We start from the raw sequence: 26828 nt of genomic DNA, 5'->3' as shown, positions 1-26828 counted from the left end.
AGAATCGGATTTTTTCACACTATTTTTGCTTTTTTATTTCCATTTTTTTGAAATAGGTAGGGTTAGATAAGATTTTTATTGCACGACTCTTTGAGTTGTTCCCGCTATTCTACTGGCTATGTTCATTATGCAAAGTTGTTGCTTGATCGTTTTTGTGACTTCTCGAGTGATTTTTACGCCCTTGACTTTCTGCGTTTTGCGTAGTCTAAAGTTCTTTCATTCACAATTGCAAGCAGCTGAATTCAATTGGCCGCAATTGAATACTCAAAAGTCAAATGATAAGTGCGCCGAAACTGGTGCCATTGTTCACTTTAAATCTTAATAGTGGTATATATTAACCTTTAATGAGCTTATTTGAAGCCCCATAGTGAATTTTTAAATCCCATTCAGGCCCCCCACTCCAATTGATAGCAGACTCCAATTGATTAGGGGTCCAACTAGTCGTTCGAGGGCAATTCGTCCGACGGTAGTCGGTTAATAATAGTCGCCGTCAGCCTTGCAACGGCTATTATTTAGGCGCTCTCCTTTTTAATTTCTTTACATTTTGAACACGTTTTTTTGTTTTCCATAAGTCACGCTTGACTGTCACGTAGTGAGTTACGTAATGTAGTGAATAGGGTCAGAGTCAAAAAAGCAAAAAAATGAACGCGATTAACATATAAAACCTGGTCATTAAGTCATAATGCATTAGGTTATCAAAGTTCATTAAAGCGATTGCTAGCTTTCATTAGTATTATTCTTAAGAGCCTTCAGTTTACAAGCTGAATTAGGCGTAACTTTAGAGTCTATCAGAATATGCAGAATTTACACACCAAATAAGAACACTTTGACACGTGTCAATACTTCCTGTCATTTTCTATCTCTTAATTTTTTCTTTTTCTGTTTCAATCCCAATGTGCGTCAAGCGGGTCAACGGTGGCTTTTTTTCCCGAAATTTGCCAACTATGTTGTTTTATTTTCAATTAAATTAACGTCTTTGTACAATTACTAAAACTTATTTTATGAAAAAAAAACTATTTTCATGCATCAGCCATAATTTCTACTTCATTTTTGATATTTCCAAAATAACGGATGGCATCAAAAGCAAATGATTGATCAATAAACGAGAAGTAACAGGATCAAATTGATGTAATTCAAATTTGAAACATTTTGCTGGTTCTTAATTAAAAATGGTGGTGGAATCAACATATGGTGTCAGGGAAAATTTTTCGGCATTATTAATTTTTTTAATAACCATTTTTAATTAACTCTAGTTCATTCGCATATGAAGATTGTGTTCACATTTGCTACAATTCATGCCTCTGTTTCAGGCCCGAAAGTTGGGGTTCTCTTCTTTTTGCTTTATTTAATCATCAAAAAAGTTTTCAATGGACTATAGAAGTAAGAAATGAGGGGGTCTGTCGCCCACTTTTAGACTCATTTCAAATATATACGTTTATATACGTATAATACATGTATGGTACGCGTATATTATGACTAATTTATGCAATTTCTCTGCTCAATTCAAAATTGAACTCATAGAGAATGTTTAAATCGTTTGTAGACATATATAGTGGCTTTGTGTGGCACAGAAAAGCCTTAGGCTTGATTTGGAGCCATTCTGAGCAGAGAAGACAAAATTTCAAAATGAGTCGAAAAGTGGGCGACAGACCCCCCCCCCCCCCCCCCCCCCCCTCCCCCATTTCTTTCTACTGACTATAATTATTGTTTTTAAATCCCAAACTCCCAGAGCAAAGTCTGCGGTTGAGAGGGGTGGGAATATTGCGAGGACGCACATTGCCGAGCCTTCTTGTTTCACATAGTTCTTATTTTTTTCGTTATTGATTTCTTTTTCACTATTAACTTTTCTTCGTTTTTGTGCTATGGATGTGGTAGTATTTGGTCATGCAATTCAGTGCCTCCATTTGAAAAGTTGTTCTTCATCAGCAGAGAAAAATAACGCAGAAAGAAATTGATTGACTATGTTGAATACAACAGGTTTGTACGTTGCTGCATCACGGAAACAAGGACTTCATTTCTCATCTTTGTTTTCAGTGTTCAATTTTTATGTTGTTTTGATAGCGCACCTTACTTTTGTTCTGTACATGCGTGTACGTAATCAAAAAGTGTTAGACACCATGTATTTGATATAAACAAATTATCATTCGCAGTGGGAAGTAAACATCCTTTTATGATGCTAAAGTGCAGCTTGTTTTCCATTAAGCGTGGAAAATAATTGCCGAAAAAATATTTGGCCGTTATTTGTGATAGCGTCACGTTCGCGTCTCCTTTCGATCGAGTATCAAAAATTAATAAGGAAAGAACCATTTTTGTTCGTCCTTTTTTAGGCGTAAACATGCCAAACCAGCGCCAGCCAAACTGTCTCCACAACACTTCCGGATTTCTGACCTCAAATTGGTGGATGTGAGGAAACCTTTCAGAGCAAAATGTCTCAAAATTAACTCCCACAAAGACTTGATTCTACAGGTTAGCAGCTGAAAATGTAACTGATCACAAAACTGGGTTTCCGTCCTGTGAAGTGATCGCTTCTAATATGTATTTCCTGTATAGAATTGACAATTTCAACAAAAATTTACAATTTCAGTAAATTTTAAGTGAACAGATTATGTTGGTGTGGACGCTTAAATTATTCGTGTACATGTTTGGATATGCCTAAATATGACCGTTTATATAGGTTTAATGGGCACCGATTGGTTCAAAAATCAGCAGGGATCGTTCGAGACTAATTAATTGATCTCAAACGAAGTTTGTAGCAATTGTATTAGTCCTGTCGATCTTTTTTAATGCTATTTATTGCTCGAACAATTTTTCGTCTGACCCATCAGACTTTTCCTCCCCAAAAACGGGATCTTCAGCTAGCGGACAGCGGGCATTAAGTGCTCTTATAGCCTTTCAGCTCACTAGTTTCCAAGTATGCGATTCACAGAAACTGTTTTGGAGACTTATACTTCTAGCGTGAGGGGTGATTCTTAGAGCTTGACCCCTCTAATGCCCCCCAGTAACTTATGCTTGGCTAAATGGAGTCTGGTGCGTTTGGTTTTTGAGAATTCGAGTTGTTACTGAAATTCTGTGTTCGTTGGGCTTTAGTGTTATGTTCATGGAAACATTTTTTTCTTGCGACATTTCAAATTTTCAAATCCGTATTATTCTGCGTCTTACTACTGATAGCTGTTCAGCGCGAGGTTTCCGATCGTTAGCGAGGATAGCTTTCTGTCCATACTTGTTTTTCCTCATTCAAAAATGCTGCATCTGAACATAGGAAATTTTGATTGAAGGTGAACTCAGTGCAGCAACAGTGACATCCTAATGCTAAGGGCTCTCTACTTTGAAAAGTTGATGCCGTTTTTTTAAAAAAAATTTTGGAGTTTGTTTAAAACAGGATGTAGACGTCAATGCAGCACGTGAGAACTAAGCGTTTAAAGAAACGGGATAAACATATAAAGCCCGGTCATTAAGACTGTGCAGAATTTGTACACCAAATAAGAACACGTTGACTTTTAGAAAAATTCTGTCAATTTCTGTTTGTTAATTTTTCTGTTTCAATCCCAATATACGGCAAGCGGGTCAACGGTGGCTAAGTTCCGGCAATTTGCGGCTCTGATTTAATTGCTCGTTTAATATCACTATATTGACGCGGATTGAATCGACTCGGTATAACAAGTTTTTTGAGAAGTGTTGATGAGGCATCTCAACTGTTGAGTATATTTTAGAAAGAGGGAAAAGATTTAGAAACGTTGTTTCACGTTCCCTTCTCTTTCATGTTCTTCTCTTAATATATATAGTTATTACTGATTTTGTTGTTATGTTTTACGTCATGTCTGAACGGAAATTAATAGCCTCGCTAAAAGAGCAAAATCAAAAAACACGATAAACCGATAAAGCCTTGTCGTTACCTCTTAGTGCATTAGGTTATCAAAGTTCAATAGAGCAATTGCTCGCTGACCTTATTATTAAGCTTACTAGCTTTCAGTTTAAAAGCTGAATTAAGTACACTTTAAGAATCTATGTGAAACTGCACACCGAATTGGAATTTTTTTGATACTTAAAAAAATCTGTCAATTTTCTTTTTTGTTTTCTGTGTCAATCCCATTTGCGTCAAACGCGTCAACGACAGCTTTTTCCGGCAATTTGCCGGCTCTTTTGCTATCTTGAGCTATGTTTGTGATTTAGCCGTTTGACTCTTTTTTAACGGTTTTTGTACTCTGCATATTTTCAGTAACTGATATTACATAATTGGTTGAAGTGAGCTTGTATGTTGGTTTTCGTGGCTTGCTGACATCGGCAATATCATTTTAAGCTTGTTGAGTTAAAATTGTTAGGGTTATGGTTTTTAAGTGCAAACTTTAAAATGTTTGTTAGCACATATTTTTTTTTGTATAATATAATAATTATTTCTGCAGTGTTTGTAAGTTTTCGTTCTTCCTCACGTTTGATGTTTTACAGTGCGTTTGGGTGTCGCCTAGGTGCTCAATAAATCAACAGGAACTGCTTCTTAAGGTGTGTTGGGGACTGGTTTTTGAGACTTTGAAGTTTTCAGCAAAGTTAATTTAAAAAAATAACAGTTTTTTAGGTTCTGTTCTTTAACTATTTCCTTTTACTCGATTTTTCTCCTTATTCGACGAGATGTGTCTATATTTAGCCTATCGTTTGATAGTCACTTGTTAAGCTAAATTAGTTAACGCCAGACAATCTATCATACACAACGGTTCTGAGAAAGTGGTGTATGTACAAAAATTCGCATTTGCTAGTTGTTCTTTGTTCAAATGCGGCATTTTTGCTTCGACTAGTTTTCAATTTTTCGATAGAATTTTTTCTAAACGGTATTCCCAATCCAGTTATAGTCCATTGTAGGTCTAGTTTTTTGTTTTGTCAATGAACATGCTTTGAACTGTTTTTCGTTTTACCTAAGTCGCAATTTTAACGCTTGACTCTGCTTACCTCACTCTGTTTCAACTGAATAGATTTTAAATTCTTTCACGCAATGTATTACGTAATGTATTGAATTCAGCAATGTATTGAATTCAGTCAAAGTAAAGGAGCAAGCTCGAAAAAAAGGGATAAAACGTTAAAGCTGGTCATTAGGTTATCATTAAAACGGTCATTGTGTATTAGGTTATCAAAGTTCATTAGAGTCATTGCTAGCTGACATTAGTAATAAGCTTAGTTTTCAGTTTGTACGCTGAATTAAGTATAGTTTTAGAATCTAACTGAAACTGCACGCAAAATTAGAACACTTTTTGACACTGAAAAAAGAAACAAAAATATTCGGTCAATTTGTCTTTTCTTTTTCTTTCAATCCCGGCGTGCGTCAAGGGCGGGGTATTTTCCGGCAATTTGCCGGCTATATTTCCTTTTGCTATCCCAATACAGGTCAGGGTGGCTAATCTAGGCTATTTTTTGCCTTTTATTCTTCGGTAGTACCTAAATGTTGACTAGATCAAATAGCGCAAGCAATGTGATATAAGAAGTCAATATTATATTATTGTTTTAGGTGACGAAACTGAATACGGGTGAGGAAGTGGTATATTCGGAAGAACATGGACATCAGATGCAACAATTCTTCAACGAACAGGGTCTCAATTCAAAGCGGTGAGTGGAGTTTTAGAAGGCAGGACTAGCAATCATTTTGCAAATGAAATTGTAATGTTTAATTGATCTCGAACGAAGTTTGAAGCAATTATATTGAACTTGTGCAATTTTTGGCTCGACCGTTTTGTTCCAAAATATTCTTCCGATTTAATTTTCGAGTGACTTTCTCACGCATGACTTCCTGATTCATGCGTGATCTGTATTGCTCTCATTCAGAATTTAAGCCTGTTACTCAATGACCATATAGTTTAGTTGTTAATGTGCCAGACTGTTATAAATTGCTATTGAACGAGAAGCAATTACTGTAAACGTGTGTCGTTTTTCAGATTTTTGGCCTGACCATTTTTTGCACTTTCTAGAATAATCTTTGAATTCTCAAGTGACTTTTTCTAGCACCTCTTGATTTTGAGTGATTTCAATTGCGATCACTGCCAAATAAAGTTTGTTGTTCAAACAAAACTTTTTATTAGAGAAACCATCACAACGAAAGGACCTGATAGCCGAGTGGTTAATGCCTCTGTCGAGGTGAAGGAATTGGAATCAAGAGGTCGAACCCTAGCTTGGTCTGACATTTTAGCACCCATAAAAAAGTTTACGCCCCGCTTGTCATCCGAGAGCAATTTTCGGACGTAAGCTGGTTTATGTTTTTGGCTGCGAAGATGTAAGCTGATTGTAGCTATTGTGCGGTGATCTTGGTTTTTCTTTTTGTTTCGTCGTATGACGCTTTTTTCGTTTTACATTATTTGCACGCCGCAAACTTCAAAGAACGTTCATGTGGATCTTTTGATAATGCTATGTCATTGCTCCTTTGCTAGTTTTATGCGCGTGCGGTCATCTCTTAAATTATTTGGCGATGCGTTTTAAGCTGAACTGTGCGATAAATTTTTTAATTCATAACTGTCTTACCTCTCTCTAAATGAGTTCTTTATTAAGGTCACTATTAAGATCATTCTGGCCCCATTCTGACTTACCTTACTCACTGTTTCAACTGAATGGATTTTTAATTCTTTCGCGCATTGAATTACGTAATGTAATGAAAACGTTCAGAGTCAAAAGAGCAAAATCAAACGAAACATGATAAGCATATAAAGCCCGGTCATGATGTCATAGTGCATTAGGTTATCAAAATTCATTGAAGGGATTGCTAGCTGGCATTGTTGTTATGCTTAAAAGTGTTCAGCTTGGAAGCTGAATTAAGTGTAATTTTAGAATCTAACCGAATTTGCAGAATTTGCACACCAAATAAACAGAATTTTGACACTTAGAAAAATCCTGGCATTTTCTTTTCAAATCCCAATGTGCGTCAAAAGGACAACGGCCGCTATTTTCCTGTAATTTGCCGGCTATGTTTAACCATTTTTTTCTATTGAATTTTTATCTGTTTCGCTTGTCTTTTTATTGGTCAATTTTGCAGTAGTTCGCTTTTAAAATAACAAAGATATCTCCAACAAGATGGAAGCATTTAATTTTCATCAGTTTTCTTCTCGAGATCTAAGATGTTTCATTTAAAATTCATTTCTGTCTCCAAGAATGTTATCTGCCTAATGCTATTCGAGTGTCTTTTTGGTAGAAGAGTTGATTGAAGAGTTTCATCTAGACAATATATGTTTGTAATGTCAGTTCCAGTTCCAGGATTTCACTGTGATTTTTCTCTGTCAATGTTTCGTTTGACGAATTAAATCTTTTATTTGTATATATTCTCTGAATGACTGTCATTTTTTGCTTTTTTGGTTCGATCATGTCTATTCTGGATTGCGTTTTAAAACCGGTGTTTAATTTATAACCTAATGTTTTCGTTACCTCTGGTTAACGCAACGATTAATTCTTTTGAGGCAAAAGATAATTACTGGCAGAAATTTTGGTTTCAGAAGGTCTGAATCCTTGAGTCGCTTCCGGAGTTCTTCCGGCTATTTTTTTCGCTATGTATGTCTCCTGGCTCTGTTATACATCATTTCACACAGCAAATCTGAAAGAGCTATTGGAATGATTTCTTCCTCTCATTATCGGAATATCTTTGCGTGACGTCATTTCACTATTTCCTGTAAAAGCCTTTAGGTAATTTTGTGGGATTGGATTTTGATCATACGTGACTCATCTCAATCAACAAACTGACTTTTGTACTTGGAAACTTCTTGAGTGAGCTAAGGTCGAAGGAACTTGTGTGTTATCAAGGCCCTTGATTAAAAAGGCGTCTGCGGAGTGATTTTTTCCCTCATCTATTCCAAGATAACACCGCATTCTGAATACGGCGCTTAAATGTATTGTTGCTGTAGCTATGCTGCACTAAAACCAATTCATCTTCTACGCAAGGTTGTTCACTTTTTTAGTTTCCGAGCAAAAGCTACTTTTGCAATATTTTAGAGACATCACTGAATCACTGTTTACAGGCCACACATTTGTGAATTGAGCAACTATGTTTGTTTTCTAGCCATTATATAGTTTCCCATGCAAGTTTTTACAATAAACTCTTCCAATATAAACATAAAATTGAACTAAAAAAATCAACCATTGATTTTGTTTGTTTGAGCCAGTCTCCAGAAACAACTGGGACGAAATACGTTTTAAAAATGATAAATTTCACAATAAGCCGCGGAATTGAAATCATTGCTAAATGTTTCAAAAATTGCAACAAAATTAAAATAATTTTGCAGATCCGTGTAAAAGGTGGGCCGATGAACCTGGTTTTCCCTTAATATACAATTCATTTAACAGCAACATTGGTAATCATTTATATTTAATTTCTAGATAGAAAAGAAATAGTCCTAATTAAAGCAAGTGAGTGAAAGAAGGTTTTGATTTTAATTGGTGCAAATTGTCATAGAACACTATTGAACTTGTTGTTTGTCTACGTTGTTTGTAAATACTTTTGCGGCAACCTTATTAACTCTTTCGTGTTCAAGTTAATATTACCTCTTAATTTCTATCAGAATGTTCTTTTGATATGAAAATTTTATTGTTTCTAAGTTTGAATCAATTGTAGGCAAATGCAGATTGTCAAGGAACAAACCATCATGTTTTAATCGCTTAATTGTTCCGACCCCTCTTGAGGGGGGAGGAACTATATACTCAAATGGTTTTTTTTGTTCAGTCAATTTTCGCCGATCGATATATTCATCGCAGAGAGTTGAGACTGGTAACATTAGAAAGCTCGTCCAGCGTAGAATATGGAATTAAAAAGATTTTTTATTTTTCGTTTTCTACAGGGAGTTATCGAGGTTTAAACATCTGAGAAAAGTAGAGTAAATTCCCGTTGTTTTTGTTCACATTTTCCACATTTTTTGCATAATTTTTCGTCAATTTTGCAAAATTTGTTAAAATTTTTATAAATAGTGTCGTTGATTAAGACAAACAAGTATTGTTGATTATTTTGATTCAATTTTTTGGTAAAAAATTCTGGCTAAATATTTCAAAATTCAGACTTTTTCATCAAAAACAGCACGAAATAAGCTACTTGAGCCCACTTTGATTAAATTTGCCGGCAGTACAGCCCAAAACAACACTAATACAATCTTTGTAGACTCAGTAGAGGGCTATTCCTACTTCAACTCCCGAGAGTTTTCTGTAATTAAAACTTAGCCGACTTTTTGCTAACTTTACTCCTTGATTATCAAAAATGCATTTTTTTTAAAATCTTTTATAACTAACAATTTATCTATATCTACAACATTCGAAAAATCGATTTTCCTAACGGACAATAAGCATTAGCAGGGCGAGTTTTGGGCCAATCTTCGACTGTAACAATCCAAAAAGAATTCGTATTGTAATCAGTCAGTCTTTTTTTTGAAAAAAAGACCTTTTTTATTAATAAAGAACAGAACATCAAAATCAAACCAAAGCTCAGGAGTGATAGGTCCAATTGGCTTCCGAAGCATTTACAAGCTCGTGCATTTTGTTTTTTTACTTGAAAGTTCATGGTCGTTTCGACTTTTGAAATTAATTGATTTTTAAATAAATAAGGGCTTACTGAACTTTTCCCCTTTTTTTCTTAATTTGGTCAACTTGTAGCTCAGTGTCAGCAAAGAAAGAATGCTTCTTCATTCTAATGATTTTAAATTTAGTCTCGATTGTGGTTTTAAGCCTGAAGTTATTGTTTTCTGGCTTTGATACTAATAGATTTCAGATTTTTTCGTTTTTAGATATTTGCCAGTTTTTCACGTTTTCTAGTTTTGTCACTTTATCACACTATTGACAGTTCTCATATCGCATTTGTAGCGTTCAAAATAAGACACAATTGAACATATGAAAATCCTGAAAAATATAGATTATCGTTTGACGGCCTCGACACTTCTTTCTTGAAGAAATTAATTGAACTTTTTAATTTTGTCTTTAACTGTCATTTTTACTTTGTCGTTTTGGTCGCATGAAATTTCCTGTATAGTGATAGGTTTTCATTGGCTTTTGCCCGAAGAATTGATGAGCCGATATTAGTAGATAGCTGATGGTTTTCATGACTTCGAAAACAATCGTTTTCCAAAACTAAAAAAAAACTATAACTTTGCAATTTTGTTCTTTTTATTTTTCTTGTTACCTAATCTCGTTAATTGAAGGTGAAATATGACATTATGGGTGTCAAGGGAAGGTGTCAAAAAAGATTGGTGTCCCAAAATCTATTTTTTAAAGAATTCGTTCTGTCCTTACTGGCTTCGACACCGGTTTTTCACAAAAAAGTAAATTTGATTTTTGTCGTAGTTGACGTTCTTTTTGTAGACGGAAGACATATTCTGGATGATTGCAGGTCTCAAAGGATTACTTGGGATGAATGAACGATGCTATTTAAATATTTCATTTTGTAATTAATGTCTTTCATGACTCTGGATGTAATTTTGTTTCTGAAAAAAAAATCAAATTTATTACATTTGATTTTTTTGATATTACATTTTGCTCTTTTCTGTCTACTTGTTACTTAGTCTCACTAATCATTGGCCACTTACTACATTATCGGTGTTTGAAGAAGACGCAATCGAATATATTTTGAGGGCCAAAATATGGCTTGACGGTTTTGACAGCGTTTCCTGGCAAGTTTCAATTGAATATTTGTTTGTTGTTTTTTTTTGTTTTAGCCGCCTAAAAAATTGAATAAGGACGGGTTCTAATGCCCTTCTATAGAAGCATTGGTAATCGTAAACCCTTGGTATATTTTACTTGATTTCTAATGGTTTTCATTACTTTGAAGTTAATTGTTAAAAAAAAAGCAAATTTTTTTAACTTTACTGTTTTTGTTCTTTTTTGTCTAATTGTTACCAAACCTTTTTATGGACTGGTCCCATATCTTTTTTGGTGATTTAAAAGTTATTTTTTTAGTTTTAGGTTTATTTGACGGTATGTTTACTTTGTTATTAAGTTTTGTTTTTAAAAACGGACATAAAGTTTTTGATGTAAATAATGTTTGTTTTTGTTTGATTTTGCTGTTCAGCTTGACTCGCTTTCTTAATATTGGCATATCACAGCAATCTAATGCATCGATTTTACTCCAATGAGTTATACACAATTTTTTGAAAAATACTTGGGCTTTTTTTTCGGGTTTTTTGGGATTCCCAAAAAATAATTTTTGGGTTTTTCTATCTGTTCATCATTTGGTAGACAATTATGCCAAAATTGTGAATGAGCGGGGTCGGAACCTTATGTGCCATTTCACATTACCGAGCATCCTTGATAGTTTTTAAAGTATAATTTTCGAGTAATTTTTGAAATTTTTGCTACTCAGAATTTATAGTTTATGCGGTCTATTTAGTGTATAGTTTATAAATGCGGTCTATTTTATGCATTTTTTTGCTTGACTGATTTTCGTCTAGCCCTTTTGACTTTTCGTCCTCGAAAACGGGATAAACAGGTAAATCCCAGAGCACATTAAGTCTCTGAGCAGCTGTCTTATAGCTCTGCTATTCTTTAATTGTGCAATTCATCAAAGCTACTCAGAATATTTAGCGCACCTCCCCCTGAATCCAAGCTGGCTAGTACCGAAGCTAACCACTCGTCGGTTGTCTGAGAGCAATCAGCGCACTGGATCACGTGCACCCCCCCCCCCCCCCCCCGCGCTCACCCCACGCCCCCTCATATAAGCTAAAGCTAGCCTCTCTAAACCGTTGCTAGCTTCTGACCAAGCCAACCCCTCACCAGTCGTTTGAGAGTAATTCGCCCGACGTTAGTCGGTTCTGTTGTTTGTGCTTCTTGTCGACTTTATTTTACGGAGTCAATTGTTAGCTTCTTACAGTTCAGTTCTTTTGCTCTATGTATCTAAATAAAACTGATCTCTATAAAGTGTTGTAGATTGCCAATCCTGAACTGGATCTAATTTTAGACTTGTCACTGTTTCGCCCGGAACTGTATGTCTGGCTAAAGTGGAAGGCGATGACAAGGAGATTGTATTCAGACGAGCAGTGATCACTTTTTGTCCTTCCAAACCAGAACCTAATGACAGTCCCGATATATCTTTGGACTCTCTGATTCTATCGCCAGAAGTGACGATTGAGTTGATCGACATTGGCGAATCGATGAGCGTGGAGCTGTCGCAATTGTATTCCATTAGTGAAGAATGTGTGAACAATTATCCGGTGACATTGATGCGAGGTTGCTTCTCTCATATTCAGGTTGAACAGTTTTTTCCCTTCATCAGGTATTTGACATCAGGTGTTAATTTTTACCATCTTTAATTGATACCATATATCTTTCGCTCCTGAAATCAAGCGCAGTGACTAGGGGTCGGTTAGGCTTTGGGGAATAATTAGTATCAATAAGGATCTGTGGATCGCGGTTGTCTGTTCACAGGTGGATAATGAGCAGTATGATTCCATGATGGAGGTACTGAATGAATTCCTAGTAATTGACGAGAAGGCGGAACACGAGATCCTCTACTCAGTTTTTAGAAAGGTTAGTCTACTCAGTCTTTTCAATGTTCTACTTAAAGGTTATTCTTCTTACGCTTCAGTGGAAAATTGAGATGGCGACAGAAGTCAGCTGCGTGTAAACTTTGACACTGAATTGATAAATTTTGTCTACTCCCTTCTGAACACTAAAAAATATTGAACGACAAGCCGTACTCAACATTAAATATATGGAGTGAAGAACTTTTTTTCGTTTTTTTTTCAACCTACGGTATATTACTACTGGGTATTCTAGTTATCAGTGTATGGGTGCTGTCTCTATCCAACTACTGGTGTCACCGTTACGATCTCCCGAGACAGTTTTGTTTTTTTTTTGATAACTTAATCGCAATTTTTTTGAACGCCAATTTATCTGAATTTGGGTATTCTATACACATAAATTGGGCTGTATTCCATCTCGTCATCGGGTGAGACCAAACCATTTACATCACATAATCTTTAATTCTATTTCAGGTACAATTTTTCCGCCAACTTTTAAAAAAAAATGATGCTGTAATTTTGTTTATTATTCAACTAAAAGCAATACAAGATCATCATGTTTTCAAAAAAAGTCCTTGAAAAATGTAACAAAGAGGAACTAATTGCGAAACTTCTAGAAACCAGCGAAAAAATAAATGAGAAGGATAGAATCATAAAATCTCTAGAAAACAATTTGGCACAGTACGCATTGCAGAAACAGACAGTTACTTTCCAGAAAGAGACAATAAATCGTCTGGAGAAAGATGTTGAATACTTCAAAGAACAGACATCCAAAGTCATTGATAATTTGTTGGAAAAGCAGGATAATTCGCAAACAAGACATCTCGCAGCAAACGGCATTACATTCATATTCTTCAGCAACAATTAAAGATATTGGAAATTTTGCTGAAACATATTCTTCTGGGGCTAAGAGGAAACTTTAGTACTACACGCTGGACATAACTCAATTGATAAAGGTTTATCTTGGCAAGATGCAGCAATGCAAATGAAAGATAGTTGATAAGTGCATGAAAAAGTTGAAACCACAAAATGTAGCTGTCTGCAAAATTTCACCTGTCAAGGACGGTTGTAATGGTCGAAATAGTAATAATGAGGCAATTACAAAGTTTAATGATTAACTTGAAATGATATGTCTGGAACTGGATGGTCTGTATCCGTGGTCAAAAGTTGAATGTCTTGACAATGCTCTGACAGATATTGATATTTCTTATGACGGGGTTCACCCAAACATAAATGGAATCAAAAACCTTGTGAATAATGTTCGTCACTATAATGTCTTCAACAATCTACCTGCAGCACAGAATGTGATCCAACCTCGAAAAATTCCACATTATCGCAATATTGCTTGAGTTGAATAATGTGAAAGATATGAGAATTTGTTTTTGAATATTAGTAGTACTTCTTTGTCTGACAAATTTGCACAAAAATCAGTTCATAGTCAGTAGGAGCAGTTTAACTCAAGCAAAACATTCGTTATACAATATTGTGTACATATTGATGGTCAGCTGGATTGAAAAAATTTTGCGCCTCAAAGCTGTTCGTTTTCTTTGCAATTTTGTTTTGAGAAAAACTTTACTCATTTGTGGAGATGTTGAAGAAAATCCTGGACTAATTGCGTAACTTCTAAGAAACCAGCGAAAAAAAATGAGAAGGATAGAATCATAAAATCTCTAGAAAACAATTTGGCACAGTACGCATTGCAGAAGCAGACAGTTACTTTCCAGAAAGAGACAATAAATCGTCTGGAGAAAGATGTTGAATACTTCAAAGAACAGACATCCAAAGTCATTGATACACATAAACATCTTTTCATACATCGAAGTTGTCGACTTTTGATTAAGTGCTAGATCCATCCCAAAAGTGTTTGAAATTTTTTCTCATAAATGCGCGTAGCATACAAAAAAAGTATGAAGACCTTTCGAATTTGCTTGAACAACTAGATTCGCAAACTATACTTATAGTAACCGAAACATGGATTTCCGAGCAACAGGACACTAATTTCAATATTAGTAATGAACATCTTTTATTACAAAAAGCTCGATCAAAACAAGCGGGACTCCAGCGAGGTGGGGGTGTCGGAGTTTGGATCCCAAGACACTTCAATGTTAAACGTAAGAAAGAATTTGAGATAGCTAATGCAAATTTTTTTGAATCAATTTGGCTCGAAATTAATGAACCTCTGAAAGATAAATGTTTGGTGAACATTTCGTACAATCCGAGTAAAATTCTTTCCGATTTTGTCTTGAACGAGTTGAGTGCCGAAGTATCTAATGCATATTCCTTAACAGACAATCTTCTTCTATTTGGCGACTACAACATTGACCAATTCAATAAAAAAGAGAAAGAAATACTTGATAACTTTACATCTGGTCTGGCACTTAACCCAACAAGTTTGGACACTCCCACTCGCATCAGCAAAACTAATCAATCCCTTATCGATCACTGCTTCATGACAAAAAATCAAATTGTAGAATGGAAAGCTTGTTTGCCGCCCATTGAGGTTGACCACAATATCATATTTTATCAGAGTAATTTAGAAATGATAGGGAGGAACGAAGATACATATTTCTTTAGAAGGAACATAAAATTTTTCTCCGGGGAGAAATTCAACAGGGACTTGGCTTTTGCGGACTGGCGACCTATGTATCAAGAGGAAAATTGTGATGAAATGTTTACATTTAATGAAATTTTTCTAAGTATAATTGATCAACATGCACCTATACAGATCAGTGATTCTTCAATAAAACAAAACAAAAAAGTGATAAAACATGGATATCCAAGGAACTCAAAAAATAAATAGCAGAAAAACATCATTTGTACAATCAATACAAATTCTCTCAAAATTACGATGTTTTCGACTAGTTCAAAAAATGACGTAACCTAGTGAACCGAAAACTACGAGATGCACATCACAAATATTCTGTTAATTTTTTTAAGCAATGTGAAACATCGAAGCAGAATTGGAATTTCATCAATAAAAAATTAGGAAACCACAAACAAGGTATTAATGTATCACAAATTGAAATAGACGGAGCCATGACCGTTGACGAAAAAGCAATCTGCAATGCATTTCATAAATCTTTTGCGGAAATGGGCAAATATTCGGGTGATTTCGTTTTTCTCAATATCCATAACTTGAACCACTGTTCTGAAAAATTCAATTTTAGAGTATTGACTTTAAAAGAAATCTACAAAACTATTGATACTAAACTAAACAGTAAATCACCGGGTCCAGGATTTGTCCATCCATGGGCTTTGAAGGCGGCGAAGTACATAATTGGTACTTATCTGCAATTTATTTTAAATGAATGTATTCAAAACAGTGTCTTTCCAACTGCTCTATAACATGCATATATCACACCAATTCACAAAAAAGGATCAACAACACAAGTGTGCAACTATCGAGCAATTTCGGTCACATCAACTTTTGCTTAACTTTTTGAGAAGGTTCTCCTTTTCCAATTGATGGATCACATTAATGAAAACAATTTATTGAATAAAGAGCAATTTGGATTCCAAAACAAAAAATCTTCAACAGATGCAGTATTGTTTTTCACTGAGACAGTAATCGAAAACCATGAAAATGGGCAAAACACTGCAGCAATTTTCTTAGACCATGCAAAAGCATTCAACTCAATTTGGCACAAAATATTTTTTTAAAAAGCAGAGTGCTTCAACTTCTCTGAGCCTGCTGTTAATTTATTGAGATCTTTTCTCGAAGAAAGATCACAATGCGTCAAAATAGGCACCGAGGTCTCAGAACACATTTTCGTTAATCACGGAGTACCGCAAGGCACAGTATTAGGACCCCTAATTTTTCGTTTATACGTTAACGATTTTTCAGAACAAATCAAAGGTGACTTTGAGCTTGTTCAATTTGCAGACGATACTAGTATTTTATGTCGTTATGAGCCAGGAAAAACAATTGCAACAAAAATTGAAAATATTTTACTGAAGACGGACAGTTACTTGAAGGAAAATCAACTCACTTTGAATGCTGATAAAACAGAACTACTTTTTTTTCTACCAGGGACGAATTAGAACCGAAAATTACTTTTAACGGAAATTTAATAAAATCTGCTGAGTTGTCGTTATCTAGGAATACACCTCGACTCAAAATTGACTTTTGAAGCACATCTAAATGTAGTCTTTAAAAAATGGCGGCCGCCATTCGCTCATTATATCTAGTAAGAAACCATATACCTTTGGAAGTAAGGTTGCAAGTTTTCAAATCTTTAGTCCTCTCTCGTTTCTCATTCAGTGGAGTTTATATACAAACATTGTCAGCAAAAATATACAGCGTATAAATCGACAGATTAATTGGTGCATAAAAGTGTGTTATTTGCGTCGTAAATTTGATCATTGTCGTGATATCCTTCTCAAATCGCATGTCCTACCAGCTGATTTAATTGTTTCAAAGTTTAGTATATTGAAATTCCACACAGACTTGAATCAGAGGATAGTATCAGAAAAATTTAAAAACTGTGCAAAACGCCTACAGTTAAAACAGAACAAACGGACAAAACAGCTGATAATAAGAACGCAAAAGTATAATAAGCAGAGTAAAAGATCTTTGATTTTGAAGAGCATACAAAAATGGAATAAGTTACCCTCTAATGTAAGAGCGACGGAGAACAAAATTCTTTCCAAAAGAAATTTAACAGAGTTTTTGTAACGTCAGCATGAAAATTTTCCAATAGATAGACAGTTAGGATCATTCGTGTCTTAATTTTTTATATAGTAGAATGAACAGCTTAATGGGTAACATCAATTAATAACCAGAAGTTTGATGTATAATTTTGATTATTTCAATAAATATTCGTGATTTTTCTGACGGCATGTAAACTATAACCTTTCGGTTATATTATTAATTTACATGTTTGGAAAAAAAAAGATCCCGTTGCCGAATTTGGCTGGCCACATTTTAAATGCAAATAAGAAACGCATGCTCCCGAAAAGAATGTTTGATTTTTGAGGGATCTTCTTGCAAAATGAACAGCTAGAACTGTCTACATAAGTGGCAGACAAATGAAATAAGCTCTCTCATCAAAGAACGATGACCTTATTAATAGCCACCCTCTTCTTCTTAGCTGGCTATTATAGCGCTCCTATTTTTTTACAATTAAAAGAATTTGAATTGTATTGGGCGCTGTCTTTTTCATAGCTGCAAAGCTGTAAGCTGAGCGCAGCCATTTTGCGGTGTATTGGTTTTTTATCGGCGCTGCATTCAGTGAATGAATTTTTGGCTTTGAAAAGTGTTTTTTTTGACAAATGGTGCATATAGATAACCATTTTTAATTGCTCTCAAACCAATTATATTAGTCCTTTGGACTTTTTTATTGCAATTTTTCGCTTGATCGATTTTTCATCTGACCCATTTGACTTTTCGTCCTCAAAATCGGAATAACAGCTAACGCTCGGAGGGCATTTAGTTAAAGCCCTAAGCCTTACTATACTCTAAGAATGCGATTCTCGAAAACTGTTTTGAGGAGGCAGTTTTTTATGTGAAGGGGGTTCTGAATCTTGAAAGTTTGACCACTCAGTCATCCCCCCAGCTCCCCGCCCCCTTTAACCCCACCTTCCTCAAAAATCCCATTGTCCACCCTGCTCCACTTGTCGACTTGAATCACCCTCTCATCTAGCCTTCGCAACCGTACCCCTCATCGCTTGACCCCCCCCCCCATCGCTTGACCCCGCCCACGCTCCCACCCCCCTCCACGCACTGGCACCCACAAACCTGTCTCCCAGCCCCCTAATGCAAGCATCCATGAACCACAGTTTGCTATTGGCTACTACCGAAGCAAGCATCCATGAACCACAGCTGGCGATGCCCGCCGTTTGAGAGCAATTCGCCCGACGTTAGTCGATTATGTTTAGCTGTTTTTTGTCTCTTCGGGTGAATTTTTTCTAAAATTAGTTTTTGACCAGTGCTGCATTGATATGAGGCTTTCTGGAACTTTGAAAACGTTTTAGACAGCCTAATAAATCGTTTCGATTTCAAAATGGTCATTTTTAGTCAATTTTTACTTTAGATATTTTTTATTTCTTGATCTTTTAGCGGACAATTTTTCTTTAGAAAAGTACATATAGAAACGTCCCTTTTACAATTCATGAAGTGGTCTTCTTTTTTAACTGAGGTAGTTTTTTTTTAATTGCTCTTGAATGAAGTTCATAGCAATTATTGTAAACATTTGTGTCTTTTTACGACTCGAAGAGGAGTATTGAGATTCTACAGGTTTTTTAGCAGCAAGCAAGTTTTTTCATGAATTTTGACTTCTTTCTGTTCGAGCTATTGCCTCCATTTTTAATTGTTGACTTCTGTTTACTTTCTGTCCCCCCAACTTACCCCCCACCTACCCCTATCCCCTCCCTGCACCTAGCTACCCCCATCTACCCCCCGCCCAACTACCGCAGCACTACCAACCTCCCCAACCTATCTACCCACCCACCCACCCTACCCCCCCCCCCCCCCTCCTTCCCCTTTCCCCAACTTACCCCCCCCCCCCACCTACTCCCCAAACTACCCCCTCCCTTCACCTAACTACCCCCACCTACCCCCCCCCCCCGAACTACCCACCTCCCCAACCTATCTACCCACCCACCCCACCTAGCTCCCCCGCACCTAAAAAATTGTCGGCATTTTTAAAACACTTTAATGTGGTTTGTTGGGCTAATTTTGTTTTTTTCATTAGTTTTTCATTAGAGATTATAATGAACGACGATTCGAGTCGTTTCCGGTATTCTACAGGGTATGTTTTTTTATGCAAATTTTTTGCTGGACAATTTTGCGCTTTTCTTCTAGAACATTCTTTGACTTCTCAAGTGACTTTTTCACTCTTTCGTTCTTCATTTTTGAGTTATCTCTATTGCTATCACTCCGAAGTAAAGCTTGTTGCTAAATAAATTGGTTGCAGCACAGCAATAATAAGGTTCTGAAGGCGGAGTTGGAAGTGCTTGGGGTCACGGTGCGGGAGGTCAGTTGTTCGAATCCCAGCGTGGGAAAGGATTTTTGCAGCCATGAAGAAAAATTGATCTAGGCTAGGCTACGCCCCCTGAATTAAATTGCCTAGCCTGTCGTTCAAGAGCAATTCTTCCGAAATTTGTCGTTTTTATAATATTGTACACTTACGAATCCTATTTTGGTGATTTGTGACCTGTTTTTTTTGTTTTGGTTTAATTTACTAGAAAAAATCTTGTGCACCACCGTCACGGCTTTTGGTTTCGTGTGATTAATCATTAATTCTTGTCGGCGTTAAGTCTTTGAAATTCAATAAAATTCGTTTTATAATGGCAGTTATAGTAATATAAGTAACGACAATCTAAGTAATCAAACAATCCCGATGATCCTCAAGGCGGTCAATGGTGGCTGTTTTTCGGCGTTATGTATGGCGGCTATATTCAATTTTGTTACAGGTCTACAACAGAGTAGACATTGAGGTGCATTTGGAGGCGGATGAGACGTTGACCAAAGTGCTGTACGAGAGCAACGATGTCCTCATGACCGAAGCTTCTCTCCAGTGGAAACGATACCCACACATCTCCACCGTCTATGTCAAAGTTAGTAGCTCTTCTAGTAGTGCTTTACTAGTCAGTTGAAGCAGCTCATATTTCTAATGGTAAAAGAATTCAAGTGGCTGAGCATAAATTTATTGGACCTTTCCTTTCATCTCGCATGATTAAGTGCTTGAGAACTTGAGTTCTTTGATCACAAGGGAGTGAAACTGTTTCAATTTTGGTTTGTTAAAGTATGAAAAAGGAACAGTGCTCATTCAGAAGGAATCACTAAATGTAAGCAATTGAGGCATCATCGTGAAAACAGTTAGAGTGATCAGAATTCGGCAATTAGTCATTCTATGACGAGTTTGCCTCCTAAGAGTACTACATAAAGCGAGGCTTATTATCCAATTGTTGAAAACTTCAAATTTCTCCACTGCATAACTTCAAACGCACTGGGTCTTATTAATAGCCGCCCTCATCTTCTCAGCCGGCTATTATAGCGCTCCTATTTTTTTCAATTCAAAGAATTTGAATTGTATTGGGGCGCTGTCTTTTTACGACTCGAAGATGAGTATTGGAGAAGTCTTTTTTAATAGCCGCCCTCATCTTCTCAGCCGGCTATTATAGCGCTCCTATTTTTTTTTACTTCGTCGAATAAAAAAATGTTTCGCTTTACCTCATTTTGCCGCCTTTTCAACATTTTGCGTGAAATCTTTTTGACTTCTCTAGGCTAGTTTCTCTCTTCTCTCATTCTGCTAAAAGTGATTTTGAACATCAGTTGCTCAGCAAAGCAATTCAAAATGAACAGAGTCAGTATAAAAAATTGAAGTCAGAAATAGAAACGGGATAAACCCATAAAGCCCAATTTTAGATGCCCGCTATTTGAACGTCGTTCCTATAAGTATTAGTTACCTCTCTCTAATGCTTATTGTTATTGATAGTAGCCCCTGTAGCCTCTCTCTAAGAAACAGAAGTATGTTCAACTGCGAAATGCCATCAAAATAAATCGTTAAAAACTTTTTTTGTAGAAAAATCTTTTTTTTTTCAATATCTTCTGTTATTTCAATCCCAATCATGCTTATTGGAATCAATGGCGGCTATTTTCCGGCAATCTGCCGGGTATGTTTTTTTAATCAATTTCATTGGAGTGAATTTTGAAGCGGGAAATGAAACGCGTGAAAAAATTCGGAGTGATTTGGTTGCTGAACAAAAGAAGAGCGGAGCGAAAAGAGAGTGGTTTTTTGTTCATACCGCTGTTTTTGAGAGAGCGAGAAATTGATGTGTGAAAAAATTTTCTCTGAGCGAGTGAAATTTTTTGTTTTTTGCAACTTTCAAAAAGCAGTTTTTTGCAACTTTCGATGGTTATGAGGTTTGATTATGATATTGTATTAGTTTTAGGTTTGTTTTGATAGGAATTGAAGGTTTCAAGTAGTTAATTTGATTTTTAATGCTAATTTGGAGGTTTTTGATCAGTTTTGCTGATTTTTAGACGAAATTTAATGCATTTTGGCCTTTTGTTTTGTTTTACTGCTTTAAGTGCAATTTGCATAGAAGCTCGTTACTCAAGGAATATGAGGGATACAAATTAATTACATTTTTGTTGGTATAAAACATTTTTTTTTTGAAGAAAAATGACAGAAAATTTGAGAATTTTTTACAACTTTTTAAAATTTTTTTTTGCTTTTTTTCGTTTTTTTTTTCAATCGTAGATTTTTTAGCCTGTTATGACCTGCCCATTATTTCGCGAGCATTTCATTGGTCTATTTGCTCAAACTAACTTTATTTCGCTTTGTTTCTTCTTGTAAAATTTAAAAAACACCTTACTTTTCCTCGTTTTTTTTTTGTTCAATTTGGTTTTAAATGTTGTTTCTATTCTTCTTGAACTTTTGATAGCATTTGGGGAGTTTTCTTGTGAAAGTCAGTTGATGTAGCTTTTTTGGATGTCTCTCGTTTTGATTAATATTAGTTTCGAGTTGTTTTTGTTAAAGAAAATCGAGTAAATCAGAGCAAATTTTGGCCATTTTTTTTGTCTTTTTTTCTAAATTTTTTTGCCTATTTCTTCCAATTTAATGTTTTTGTTGGTAACTTTTTCTCAATAAGGAGCATTTTTGTAGGTTTTGATACAATGAGTTTGCACTTGAAGGCTTAGCAGGGCAAATTTCATTTAAAGAAATTATAAAAAAACTCTAATTCGTTAAAGAGTTTTTCTTAGTCTTTTTTAGTTTGTTGTTTAACGTTTCTGCAAGTACTAGGTGGGCGATTGATCTAGCCAAATATATAACTAATTGATTTCTACGAGTTATGGATGGGAAGGTGCATGTTTTCTTTTTGTAGAGAATTTTGTTTGGATTTTTAGAGAATATTTTTTTTGTCCTTTGTCAAGTTTCCAGTTCTCCAAACTTTTCTTTGTGGATTGGTTACACTGTCTCTCGATTGGTAATATGCTTGTGATGCATTTGATTAGTGAGAATAGTCAGATTTCTACTTCGAGTCGTTTCCGGAATTCTTCCGGCTAGTTTTTTTTAAGATCTGTTCACACATTTTCATGATTTTTGAAGTCAAATTGGAGTAGTGATTTTGGTCACGCCGAAACAGGAAATGGAGCAGAAAAGCGAGTGGTTTTGCGGCGTGAAATTTTTTCGCTCTAAATTTAAAGGTGAGTGAGAAAACGTTGTTTGAACAAAACTTCGCTTTCTCGCTAGTGGTTTTTTGTTCACATGCGGCAATTTCACTTTGATTTTTACTCTTTTTTCGAATTTTTGGATCGGTTTTTTTCCAAATGGTTTTCCCAATCCATTCATACTCCGTTTTAGGTCTAGTTTTTTTAGTCAATGAAAATTCTTTGAATTGTACGTCAGGACTTGTCCTGCTATGTTTTTTTACTTCGTCGAATAAAAAAATGTTTCGCTTTACCTCATTTTGCCGCTTTTTCAACATTTTGCGTGATATCTTTTTGACTTCTCTAGGTTAGTTTCTCTCTTCTCTCATTCTGCTAAAAGTGGTTTTGAACATCAGTTGCTCAGCAAAGCAATTCAAAATGAACAGAGTCAGTATAAAAATTTGAAGTCAGAAGTAGAAACGGGATAAACCCATAAAGCCCAATTTTAGATGCCCGTTATTTGAACGTCGTTTCTATAAGTCTTAGTTACCATCTCTAATGCTTATTTGTATTGATAGTAGCCCCTGTAGCCTCTCTCTAAAAAACAGAAGTACGTTATGTTCAACTACGAAAAGCCATCAAAATAAATTGGACTTAAAAATGTTTTTGTAAAAAAATCTTTTTTTTTCAATATCTTCTATTCTTTCAATCCCAATCATGCTTATTGGATTTTATCCATCATAAATCCAGGCGTGTTTTTAGTTCATTTGCCTGGTGCTTCTTGGGCTATAATTCTGAGGACTCTATTTTGCCGGACATGGTTTTCCGTGTGTTTTATTAATTACCCCAAAGTTTATGGTAATTCATTTAGTCGTTTGATTTATGTAACTTTTTTGTCTTTTTTCCGTTTGAACGATTTGACTTTTTGTGTCTTTTAACCGCGACTTCGTGATATAACTGCTTGCTGATTGAGAGTTTTAAGAAGTTGAATTGAATGGGCTGCTATTTCAATTTTTTTCTTTTTAAAGCTGGAGTTTAATGGGTGTTTAAGTTAGTTTGATTTGAATGTTGATAGATGAAATCTAAGATTATTTTCTTCGGTGTTGTTCACCCTTTATCGCATCTCTTCTTGTTCTTCTCCTAACTAAATCTGGCAACTTGTCGACTGATTTTTGTTTGGCGTGAATTATACATTTCCTCTAAAACTCTAAAAATTTTGTTCTTTTTTTGTATTGACTTGTCCCGAAAGCCTTCGAGAAACTATAGGTTCTGGCTGACATAAATGTAGTAGGCTTAGTTTTGGGCGGAAAGAAAAATGGTATCCTTGGGGAGCTCTTAAGAAATTGAACATTAAAGTTAAACCGGGCTAATTTTCCGTTCCGTGCCGAATAAAATTGTGTCATTTTTATAGCTGCGAAGCTGTAAGCTGAGCGTAGCTATATTGCAGTGTTCGTGGTTCTTAAGATTCAAAGTGGAATTTTTTTACTACTCGAGGAATATTGGTTTAGCATCTTTTTGGAGTGTATCTAAAACAGGATCTAAAAGTCAATGCCGCACGTAAAAACTAAGGGTTCATGCTAAACGGCTGAAAGAATTCAAGAGCTGAGAGAATTGATGTCTTTTCGTGCCGCGTTTTCGAGGAAGAGCGATAAAAGCAGGCGCGAAATCATTTTCGCTAATTGAGCGAAATCTTTTGATCACAAGCGGTTTTTTCGAAGCATTTTTAATAGCCGCCGTCAGCTTCTCAGCGGCTGTTATTTAGGCGCTCTTTTTAGTCGCTTTACCGTTGCATAAGTCACGATTTTCACGTTTGACTTCTCACTCACCTCACTCGCTCTTTCAACTGAATGGAATTCAAATGCTTTCACACATTGAACTACGTAATATAGTGAACCCGGTCATGAAGTCAGTGCATAAGGTTATCAAAGTTCATTAAAACGATTGCTGGCTGGCATTAGTATTATGCTTAATAGCGTTCAGTTTAGAAGCTATCAAACAATATTTTGACACTTAGAAAAATTCTTAACAATTCTTGAAAATTTTTATCTTGTAATTTCATTTTCTGTTTCAATCCCAGTGTGCGTCAAGTGGGTCAACGTCTGCTATTTGCAGGCTATGTTTTTAGTTTTTACTTTACTTTCTTGGGTAGAGTGGTTTTTCTAAACCCTAATTATTATTTAAATTTGAGACCATTTAACCATCATATATTAGTTTTTTATTGCAATCTCTGGCTATTTTGGCCGTTTAGGCACTTTTTAGTGGTTTTTCTACTCTGTTTCATGATTTCAGTGTCTGGGGTATTTTTTTGGTTCAATTAAACTTCTGTGTTGGTTTTTGTGGCTTTTTGATTTCGTTTATATCAATTACAGTTTGTTTTACTTAAAGAAAATGGGCAAAATTTAACATCTTTTAAAAATTTTTCTTCTGTTTTTTGCCTTCTATTTTTCTGCTTCTCAGAATATTTTCTCATGTTCAATTGTATAATGAGGGTTTTTGATGGGGTTTTCGTTACTAAGTGGAAACAATAAAGGGTTTGATAGCTCGTATTTTCATAAAAATAAATTAACTCCGCAGTTTTTTGTAGTTTTCAATCCTTGCTGTTTTCCAGTGCTATTGGGTGTCATTTGGGTGTTCAATTCATCAGCACGAATTATATCTTAGGGAATGATGAGAACAGTTGTTGAGACTTTGCAATGTTCTAGAGTTTCGGTTTTATCGAAACACCATCTTTCTTCGTAGGCATACCGTCTTTAGAAATGTTCACACAATTTCACGTTTTTGAAGTCAAATTGAAGTGACGATTTTGGTTGTTCTGAAACAGGAAGTGCAGCAAACAAGCGAGTGGTTTTGGGGCGTGAAATTTAATCGATCTAATTTGAAAGTAGAGTGAGATAAAGCTGTTTAAACATAACTGCGCTTTCTCAGTAGTGATTTTTGGTTTACGTAATGCAATTGGACTTGTTTTAACTATTTTTTTTAAGTTTTTTACCGGTCTTTTGTTTAATTGGTTTTCCCAATTCAGGCCTAGTCCATTCTAGGTATGTTTTTTTGTTAAGTCACTGAAAATTTAATGAATTGTAGTTCAGGCCTTGTCCTGCTATCTTTTTTTTATTAGTCGAACAAAAATCTCTATCAGTTTACCTTATTCTAAGCTTGTTAATCATTTTGCTTGAAGTGTTTTCGACTCTAGGCTAGTTGCAATTTTCTCTCATTATGCTCGAAGTGTTTTTAATCGACAAAATTTATCTAGTATAAACAGTCAGTATCGAAAAACGAAATCAGAACTATAAATGGGATATAGCCATAAAGCCCATTTTAGATGCCAGCTACTTGTTCTTATAAGTGTTGTTTAACATCTCTAAGGCTTATTAGTATTAATTTTAGACCCTGTATCCTCTCATTAAGGGACAGGAATATGTCTACCTACGATATGACATCAAAATAGTTTGCACTTTTAAAATGTTTTTGTTCAAGAATCAATCATCCCTTTCGGTTATTTCAATCCCAGTTGGTGTCTATTTTCCGGCAATAGGCTGGGTATTTTACTTCGTTGCTGAAATCAATGATTTTGAAGTAATTAAAACTTTCAATGGTAGAATTTAATACTCGTAGATTTCAAAGTAGACGTGGATATTAAATTGAAAGTGGAAGCTGTAGGGCGAAAATTCCCAAAAGTTTCGAGCATTATTGGAGAAGACTTTTTGACAGTCGTTGGAGATCTTAGAATAAAAAAATGGGTCCATATGGGGTTTTTCTATAGAGATTATTTCCTAGTAAATGTTTTGTTCTGGTGCCTTCAGAGAGGAATGTGGAGCGTGTTGGGACTTCATATGCGATCCCACTTACCGACCGTATTCTGTAGTTTTTGCGACCACAAAGAAAAATTTATCTAGGCTACAGTCCCTGAATTAAATTGCCCCGCATGTCATTCGAGAGCAATTTTTCCGGCGTTATTCGGTTCATGTGTAATTGCATCGATTATCCTCTTGAGTGTCCTCCTTTTTTTCTTATGCCAATACTTCTGGACTATAATTCTACGGAATATATTTTTCATTTCAGCCTAACGTGCAATACTCTGGCAAGATAACAAACATTGTATCGCCAACTGAGATCTATGTCCAAGTGCAGAATTCTTCTCCAATTGCAGCTACAGAGGAACGGGGTCAACTCCTTTTTCAAAGTACAGGTGGGTAAATTTAAAGTTTCGCATAAACGACTCGTCAAGTGCAATATTTGCTGAGCAACGTTTCACTTTGTTTTCAAATGCATAAATACTCAGTTAG

General features: G+C 35.5%; 1 protein-coding gene across 1 annotated transcript in view; it reads left to right on the top strand.

The window, feature by feature from the left end:
• LOC142341722 (uncharacterized) overlaps positions 1-26828 on the top strand; it is a 70417-nt gene that overhangs the window by 33966 nt on the left and 9623 nt on the right. The window contains exons 6-11 of the mRNA XM_075392888.1: positions 2328-2466; positions 5492-5589; positions 11888-12176; positions 12355-12456; positions 19863-20006; positions 26605-26731. Coding sequence (XP_075249003.1) covers positions 2328-2466; positions 5492-5589; positions 11888-12176; positions 12355-12456; positions 19863-20006; positions 26605-26731 — 899 coding nt within the window. The remainder of the gene's footprint in view (positions 1-2327; positions 2467-5491; positions 5590-11887; positions 12177-12354; positions 12457-19862; positions 20007-26604; positions 26732-26828) is intronic.

This window comes from Convolutriloba macropyga, chromosome 6, assembly GCF_964194025.1.
Source record: "Convolutriloba macropyga chromosome 6, txConMacr16.3, whole genome shotgun sequence".
NCBI lineage: Eukaryota > Metazoa > Xenacoelomorpha > Acoela > Convolutidae > Convolutriloba > Convolutriloba macropyga.
Note: the sequence above shows the minus strand (reverse complement) of the source record. Positions and strands in the feature narration are given on the sequence as shown.